We start from the raw sequence: 9,239 nt of genomic DNA on the forward strand, positions 1-9,239 counted from the left end.
CACATAGAGGAAAGCCTGTGCCTTGGAAGAAACTCAAGAAACAGTATTAATCAATCTTAGTTAATTTCTAGCATATGTTTACCCTGATAAGATTGATGACAGGCATGCCTCATTCAAGCAGTGATTTTTACAATGATAGTGTGATGCTAATTTAATCAGTGATGAAAAGGTGTGTACTAAATATTGCATAAACCTAATCAACTCTGTTTCCACCTTTCTTAATATGCTAAATACCACTAAAGAGTTGGGTGTGGTCTTCAAAGATTCATATAAAAGGATGTAGAAGAGAGAAGCTCATTTTACTCTAGAGGAGGACAGCACTTAGAGTTACCTGCATTCAGGTGGCCTCGGAAAGTCAGCTCTGCAGGGAATGAGCTCCTGATCTTGGGGAGTACTTAAAAGAACTTTTTTTGGAAAAATCACTGCAGGAAACATTCTTAGAGCCCTGGGGTGAGTGCAACTTATTACCAAATAGTAAATTACAATGATAAAAATATCTACCTGTCTTAAACCTACTTAATGATAATATTTGTAACTCATAATATTTACTACTCATTTTATGATATGAGGTATTAATTGTTGTTATTTTGTATATTCCAGAAGTGTTCAGTACATTTTTGAAAAATTTTAAATGTCTAGTGTTTGCTGCAGTAGATTTGTATGCATCATGAATACATGGAATTCACATTAAAACATATATGTGTGTGTACTGCATGTACTAATACTGGCACACTGAATTAAGTAAAAAGAGAATTATTGAATATTGTAAATATTATGCTTTCATAATCTTAAGCTTTTAGACATGATTTTAAATTACTAAAGCAATGATGAGATGGAAACTGGTGATACTAAAGGAAACAAGAAGGCTCTCCAAAATAGCCTACCTTAGAAATCAAAATACAGTTGTTGAGCAGATAAATGTGTAAGGCATAATTTGATACACGATACTAGTTGTCATTTTAATTGAGGCTTATGTCAGATGAAACTATGAAAAATTCCTGGAAATGGCTCAGATGACATCTGAAAAATATTTGCATTTTTTGTTTTGTTTTGTTTTGTTTTGCTTTTTGAGATGGAGTCTTGCTCTGTCGTTCAGGCTGGAGTGCAATGGCATGATCTTGGCTCTTGGCTCACTGCAACCTCCACCACCTGGATGCAAGTGATTCTACTGTCTCAGCCTCCTAAGTAGTGGGGATTACAGGCGCCCACCACTATACCTGGCTAAATTTTGTGTTTTTAGTAGAGACGGGGTTTCAGTATGTTAGTCAGGCTGGTCTCGAACACCTGACCTCAGATGATCCACCCGCCTCAGCCTCCCAAAGTGCTGGCATCACAGGCGTGAGCCACCGCGCCAGGCCTAAATATTTGCAATTCAAAAATTTTCACTTTTGGCACTTAAATTCAACGCTGCTTAGTAAAAGACAGTAAGGTAAATGCCTTCAAACTGCCAAAGCAAAGATTGCAGTTTGCATGGGTCAGGGATCTCCAGAGAGACAGAACCATAGGATGTATGCATAACTATAACTATAAATATATATAAATTGTGTGTGTGAAAGCAAATGGCCTTCTCTCTGCCCTATTTTTCGGTCTGAGCTCCCAGATGATTGGATGGTGTCCACCCACATTGAGGGCTGCTGTTCCCCACTCAGATCACCAACTCACATGTCACTCTGGAAACACCTTCACAGACTCACCCAGAAATAATGCTTCACCAATTCTCCATGTATTACTTAATCCAGTCAAGTCAACACCTAAAATTAACAATAATGCCATAGTAACATAATTGTACATATTTCAGTTTAAAAAAAAATGACAACATTTGAGTTCATAGTTTGAGTAGCCCAAGGAGGAAGTTAATTTAAGCCACAAGAAAAATAACCCAATATTTTTCATTATTTATTTTCTCTCCTAGTGAACATAGACCGGTTTTGTTATTGTCTTTCTGTTTACCTGGTCGGTTGGCTGGTTTTGGGGTTGCTTTTGTTTCAAAGAGCCGGGCTTCTGGTTCCCTCTTTCTGAAAATATGCCATAGTGCCCTCTGACCATCTTCTCGTGTTTGCTTACCCAGTGTAGGTTTTCTACTCCTCTCCCATAGTCATTCAGTAGTTACTTGAAAGAGAAATAGGGACAAACATGATTTATTTTAGACCACTTAAGACTAAAACCCAAGTTTCATATCAATCCCAGGGAATAGGTTATTGAGTAGATTTGCATTATGTTATGGGCAGGAACTAGGAGTAGAAGAGGTTATGAGTTATCTAGTCAGTGGTGTCTGCTATAAAGCCTGAAGACTCTCCTTGTGTATGAATTTTTCATTTTTGTTGCAGAGGAAATAGTTTGTTTCACTTTAATGAGCACTGTTGAGAAGAAAATATAGCTATCACATATCACCACATGTTGACAGATTTTCACCAACCCAGACCCCAAAATGACATGCTGCTCTTTCTTCCTCAGAAACATGAATTCTGGAATCTTGCCAGTCTTCCAGAGGGAACTGACCTGCCCCATCTGCATGAACTACTTCATAGACCCAATCACCATAGACTGTGGGCACAGTTTTTGCAGGCCCTGTTTCTACCTCAACTGGCAAGACATCACGGTTCTTGTTCAGTGCTCTAAATGCAAGAAGACAACATGGCAGAGAAACCTCAAAACTAACATTCGCTTGAATAAGATGGCTTCCATTGCCAGAAAAACCAGTCTCAGGCAATTCCTTAGCTCTGAGGAGCAAATATGTGGGACTCACAGAGAGATAAAGAAGATGTTCTGTGAAGTGGACAAGAGCCTGCTCTGTTTGCTGTGCTCCAACTCTCAGGAGCACCGAGACCACAAACACTGTCCCATTGAGTGGGCTGCAGAGGAACACCGGGTAAGTGATGCCTCTGAAGATCTATTTCTATAAAGGACACATGAAATTCTTGTAAGTCTATTTCCTTGGAGACTGGATGATGCCATCTCTGTGTCCCTTTAAGTGTGTCTGTTATGAGCTTCCTTGGCTTCACGCCTCTCAGATTCGACAAACATTTGGAGAAACAAAGCAAACTATTTTCTATGGGCCAATTTGTCTCTCATTTGGGGTCCTTTGTATATCAGAGAGCGAATGATACTTTTGTGTCTTCACTTGTGCTTCAATTCATGACTCTTTTGCAGGAGAAGCTGCTGAAGAAAATGCAGTCTTTATGGAAAAAAGCTTGTGAAAATCACAGAAACCTGAACATGGAAACCACCAGAACCAGATGCTGGAAGGTTAGTACCATGTTACTCTACCTTCTTCAGTAACTTGTGGTGAACAAATGGGTGACTCTTAAAATGGGAACTTGATCTCAACCCATAATATTTCTGGAATTCGAAAAAAAGGGAAAAAACACTTGAGAAAAAATACCCTAATTTTTTATAGAACATAGTGTGACTCTTTGGTAGAATTTCTAACCAGACGACAGATGTTACCCAAGCATGCTCATCTGTCTCCATACAAACCTATAGCAATACACCGGCAAATACAAGAAACTGGGCCATTTCACAGCATTCTCAATGGGCTGCCTGGATAACTTCTGGGCACAAGCGTTATTTAGCAGTCATGGAAATTTCAAGTGAACCTTCTAAGGCCGAGTCAGCATCAATTTGAATCCTGGTGCGCAAATATATTTGAAATCTGAGTTAAATATCAGGCAGAAGGAGCAAGAGTGCAAATTTAGAGGAAGCATGAAATTAAGTATCAGAACTAATTAGTATTGAATAAGTCATAACACGTAATGGAAAAAGGGGTGAGAATGTACACTCGTGTCTTGAAGACACAAATACACGAGAAATATGGGAACTAGTATTTAATATAAGGAGAACTTTAAGGACTTGAGAAGAATTCTAGAAATGATTTTCTCCTTGTGGATGTTTATCTTGAGGGTATGATATCTAATATTAATTCGTTAATTCATTCTAATATAAATTCATTGAAAAATATTTTATGAATACCTAGTGTATGTCAAATATTAACTTAGTAAATTAAGTAGTAAAGAAGAAAGAAAACACACAAATCTTGCAATTGAAATGAGAGAAGCAAATGGTCACCATGCAGATATGTGAAGTACATGATGTGTTAGTGTGTAGTAGTGTCTTTGGAGAATAATCAAGCCGGAAAGTAGAAAAGGAGCACAGAGGTTAGGGACTGGGGATGAGGGTTTGTGTTTTAATTAGTGTGGTCAGAAAAAAGGCTCATGGAAAAATTCACACTGAAACCAAAATATCAATCAAGAGGAAATATAGATATCTTCCTGTTTGCCTTCCCCTTCCTCATAAATATAGTAATATATATGAGTATCTGGGTGTGGGTGTGTATATATATATATGTGGATATATGTGAGGAATATATATACACACACAGATACACATAGATATTCCTCATATATCCATATATACCTATATATGGGAAATATATCTATGAGTACATATATGAGAAATACATATATATATTAAAATAATTCTAGATATAGGAAACAGCATGTGTAGTAATATTTCATTTGCATTTATTTGGGGGGTTGAGGAACCACAAAGAGATCCATGTTGCAGATTAGGGTGAGTTTGGAAGAGAATAAATGAAACCTAATTAGACTATGTGATGTTGGGTGAAATGCATTGAGTTGACAATGCTAGTCTGTGGTCATTTCATAATTTCTCATATAATGGGTTTACATAAATTGCCCCAATTCTCCAAAATAGAAATAATGGTTTCCTATCTAGCCAATATTGCTCGATAGTTTAATTCTTAAGCAAGAACTGTGTTTTCTTTCTGTGAATGTGTGTTGGAAGAGAGAAATCCATTTTTATATAACTATCTTAGAAAACATTTTATCATTAATCAAGTAAATGTAACCAGGCAGAAACACCTATGTTGATATTAATGCAGAAAAAAGGAGAGGAATAAAATGTTGTGGAATCTGAGAATTGACAAGACTGAGGGTTAAAATATTGGATGTTCAGAATGCTAAAAGGAATCAGTGAAATGCAAGAGAAGATGGATACAACATTTCTATTTTGACTATTGTCATTGCAGGATTATGTGAGTTTAAGGATAGAAGCAATCAGAGCTGAATATCAGAAGATGCCTGCATTTCTCCATGAAGAAGAGCAACATCACTTGGAGAGGCTGCAAAAGGAGGGCGAGGACATTTTTCAGCAACTCAATGAAAGCAAAGCCAGAATGGAACATTCGAGGGAGCTTTTAAGAGGAATGTATGAGGATATGAAGCAAATGTGCCATAAAGCAGATGTGGAGCTACTCCAGGTACGGACTGACCATGGGGTATCAGGATGTAGAACCTTCACATGCATGGGTGTTTTTCCTCTCTCCTGAAATCCCTCCCCCACTTTGCTTCCATGATTTGTTTCTAAAAACACGTTTCTATAACTAATGCTACTCAATTGGGAGCTTATAACCTCTCCTATGGATTCTACCAAACAAAGGTCCCTCCTACTTTATCCACCAGCAACAAAACTTTGTGGAATGACCAAGGTAACAGACCCAAAAAATATTTCCAATCAAAAGTCAATGATATATTTAGGATTTTTGAAAGTGGATAAAATGAGAAGTGATTCATTTGCACTTAGGTTAATTTGGAGACACGGCATGATGGAGAAGTTGGGGAATCTAGGATCACATTAATATTATTTTGGGTTGCATTCATTTTGGTAACAGGGCTCAGGGAAGATGAGTGAGTAGCTTCTTTATGGTTATAGCAGAGCACAGACTCTGTGGGCCTCCTCTTCCTTCACTTGGAAAGAGAATGTCTTCAAGACTGAGACTTTATCAGGACATTAATTCATGACATATGATACACTGGGATTTTCATGAGAATAGAAACAAAAAATGCTTTCCAGGAGGAAAAATTGTAGGAAAATAATATCTCAGAAACTGCCTCGAAATCTCACAGTGGAAATTGCATCATGTGTAAAGCACTAAGCCTTTCTTTGTCTTTTTTTTCTTACAGGCTTTTGGAGACATATTACACAGGTAAGTGCATAACAAGATTTTAGCAGATGCTCTTTCAGTTTCCACAAATATCAAGCAGAAACTTTGACACTGAAGGCATAATTGATTCAGATATTGATATTACCTTGTGCTGGTTGTACTTACTCCATTCCCCACTCTATGTTGTCTTCTCTTTTGTTGCTGTGATTTTATTAGGCAGTCCAATGAAAGTTCTGCAAAACCAAAAAACAAACAAAAAATAAATTAAAAAAAAAGAAAGAAAAAAATGAAAGAAGAATAAAAAAGTGAGCATCTCTATTCCTAATTTCCTTTTTATTGCTGAAAAACCTGCATATTTGAAAGAGAAAATATTATGTTTACTACATGGCTACAAAATCAACCAGGGGAAGCCAGAGAGAAAAAGGGAAAGTATTTCTGCAGTGAAAAGTGTTGATGATTTCTAGTTTATATTTAAATATATAATTCTGAAAAATAGACGAAACAAACTATTTGGAATGTTTGAACTGTGGAGGCCTCCAGAGAACCTCAGTTATAAAAGGCAGAGCTCCCTGCCTGGAGCAAATCTCAACACCCTGGCCTTGAGAAGGAAGCAACAGATGCAGCAGTCTTAAAAATAACCCCACCTTTCCAGGTGGTGATATCAGGAAATTCTGGTGAAGTCTGGAATCCAGAATTTTATTTTTGAATATTCTCTTGGTCTTAAGATTAATGATCCTTACTAATTTGGAGCAATAAGAAGAAAGATCCAAATGAATTCGCACTCAGACCGACTTTTCTAACAGGCTTGAAAATCAGAAACTGTGAATAAGAATGAATCTGAAACAGAAAATCATAATTTTGGAATTAGCAAATTGTGGGTTAAAGGGATTCTCATGAAATGTCTTTTAAATAAAAGTAGTGATTTTTATGTACTTTTTGGCTGTAGATGTGGTAACTGCATCTTTCTCCTTGCAGGTATGAGTCCCTGCTGCGGCAAGTGCCCGAGCCTGTGAATCCAGAGCTCAGTGCAGGGCCCATCACTGGACTGCTGGACAGGCTCAATGGATTCAGAGGTGAGTGTCAGCCCATTGGCAGAATTCCCACAGTGTATTACTTCTTGTTGGAATCATGGGGGTAATATTTTATCCTTCATCAAATCTTTATTTCATTTCAGAAGGAAGTGAGCGATATGACTATGCAACCCTACTATATCTGTGTTTCTATTTATAGCTCAATTTATACATGAAGAGTAAAACATAATGAAAAACAAGTATTTTCTGGGCTCACATGGATAGAGCTATATTTTGGGTAAATGGAATGACATCAGAAGTAAAAAACTGAATAAATGGAACAATGCTCAGAAGGAAGCTTAATAATCCAAAGTTACATAAAAATTTTACATTTCTTTACTGTATTTCACTTGAATTTTTAAAAAACTTTTTTTGGGGAATAGAGTTCACAGCAGTTTTTTGGAGTATTTCTATTTTCTTACAATAAATGTGTATTATTGATATAATGTAAAAATTCAATTTAATATGTAAAAAGAAAGAAGAAATTATTTTGTAAATAGGAAGTAAAAATAGAAATCATAATTTCAGTTCAGTTACACCATGAAGACCTACGTGTAAAATCTAAAGTTCAGTTTCAATCTAGAGCTAGCAGGGAAGTCCACAGAGTGACTGGTGAAATATTTTGCAAAAATCTGCCCTCAGTTACCACTTATAATTTGAACATATGGACTTTTATCCAGTTATCTAGAGCAGTGCTTGAATAAGCTAAAATCTTCCCATTCTTGTCAAAAGTATATCACTAGTATTTAAGGACAAGAAATATTTTAATAATGACCTTGATAGCTAAAGGGCATTTGGGGCATATAATATTTCACTTTTACATTGGAAATTGGATTAAAACAGGCTGGTTTTATATTCAACTCTCAATTTTTGAGTTTTCAATACATTTTCAATGTCTGTTTGTAGGATGTTGTTTTTCCTATAGAGAATATTAATCATCCTTATACTTGATTAAATGTTGTAATCAAAATTCTTCTGTCCTTGTAACTTCAAATTTCTTGGTAGAACAAATTTTCCCTCAAGAATTCTAATTTCTATTATTTACATGTATCTATACTTTTTTTGTTATTTTTGCAGTTGATTTTGCTCTGCAGCCTGAAAGACGTAATAGTCATATCTTCCTGTATGGAGATTTGAGAAGCATGAATGTTGGATGTGACCCTCAAGATGATCCCCATTTCACTGCAAAATCTGAATGTTTTCTTGTATGGGGGGCTCAGACTTTCACATCTGGCAAATATTATTGGGAGGTTCATGTGGGGGACTCTTGGAATTGGGCTTTTGGTGTCTGTAACAATTATTGGAAAGAGAAGAGACAGAATGATAAGATAGATGGAGGGGAGGGAATCTTTCTTCTCGGATGTGTTAAGGAGGATGCTCACTTCAGTCTCTTTACCACCTCCCCACTTGTGGTGCAATATGTTCCAAGGCCTACCAGTCGAGTAGGATTATTCCTGGATTGTGAAAGTAGAACTATGACCTTTGTTGACGTTGATCAAAATTCCCTGATATACACCATCCCTAATTGCTCCTTCTCACCTCCTCTCAGGCCTATCTTTTGCTGTAGTCACTTCTGACCAGAGATAAGTCAGAAGTGTGGCTATATGCTATGGGAACCCATTTATCACATAAAGCCCTCTTTTTCGCACCTCATCAAACCGGACGAATAAGTTATATTTAATGTCTTTAGTTGTGTTCTAATGTCATCAAATCTCATTGATAGTGCTTCTATTAAATATGGTGAAAACATTAAAACTATGTGTATTGGTTCTTTGTTTAATCGTTTTTGGAAAATCATTACCCATGATGTATGGAATAGAATATATACTCTGGTTTTTCATTATTTGTGAATGTCACAAAGTGAAATAATAGATGACAGAGTTGTCTAAACAAAGTTAAAATCAAGGAAACAAAGTAGGGATCTTGGGCTTCATGAAAAAACCTGGAGGCAAAAGACTCAATGGTAACCCGGCAATATTTTCTGTCTCTTCATCTAACAGTATTATACTTATCAATGTGTTTTATTGATGAATCTATACTTTGAGGTCATCTTATTTGACCTCCTATGCTGTGCTTATCTTTCTAAATCTCATCTTATATACAAATGCTCATGCATTATTAGAGTGTTTTCTACACTGAAATTTACAAGGTGATCAGGACAATACTGGATCAATTAAACATTCAAATGGACATGACTGAATAGTGAC

At 36.4% G+C, this 9,239-nt stretch overlaps 1 protein-coding gene across 2 annotated transcripts; it reads left to right on the forward strand.

Annotated features, from left to right (window-relative positions):
- The first annotated feature begins 363 nt into the window (after window positions 1-363).
- On the forward strand, window positions 364-8,787 carry TRIM51 (tripartite motif-containing 51). 2 transcript variants are annotated; one of them, XM_011938458.1, is made up of 7 exons: window positions 364-450; window positions 2,455-2,869; window positions 3,151-3,246; window positions 5,048-5,278; window positions 5,982-6,004; window positions 6,938-7,035; window positions 8,110-8,787. In XM_011938458.1, exons 2-7 carry the CDS (start codon window positions 2,459-2,461, stop codon window positions 8,607-8,609), a joined length of 1,359 nt encoding a protein of 452 aa, XP_011793848.1. In that variant the 5' UTR covers window positions 364-450; window positions 2,455-2,458; the 3' UTR covers window positions 8,610-8,787. The 2 variants fall into 2 exon arrangements, with proteins under 2 accessions (XP_011793848.1, XP_011793849.1); XM_011938459.1 differs by lacking the exons at window positions 364-450; window positions 5,048-5,278 and having other exon boundaries at window positions 2,459-2,869; window positions 8,110-8,780.
- The last annotated feature ends 452 nt before the right edge of the window (window positions 8,788-9,239 follow it).

The sequence above is a fragment of the Colobus angolensis genome, unplaced genomic scaffold, assembly GCF_000951035.1.
Source record: "Colobus angolensis palliatus isolate OR3802 unplaced genomic scaffold, Cang.pa_1.0 Scaffold174, whole genome shotgun sequence".
NCBI classification, from domain to species: Eukaryota; Metazoa; Chordata; class Mammalia; order Primates; family Cercopithecidae; genus Colobus; species Colobus angolensis.

Coding starts and splice junctions, on each gene's coding strand:
- TRIM51 (XM_011938458.1), top strand. CDS start 2,459: ATGAATTCTGGAATCTTGCCAGTCTTCCAGAGGGAACTGACCTGCCCC. Junction 2,870..3,150: donor GGGCTGCAGAGGAACACCGG/GTAAGTGATGCC, acceptor ACTCTTTTGCAG/GAGAAGCTGCTGAAGAAAAT. Junction 7,036..8,109: donor CAGGCTCAATGGATTCAGAG/GTGAGTGTCAGC, acceptor TTATTTTTGCAG/TTGATTTTGCTCTGCAGCCT.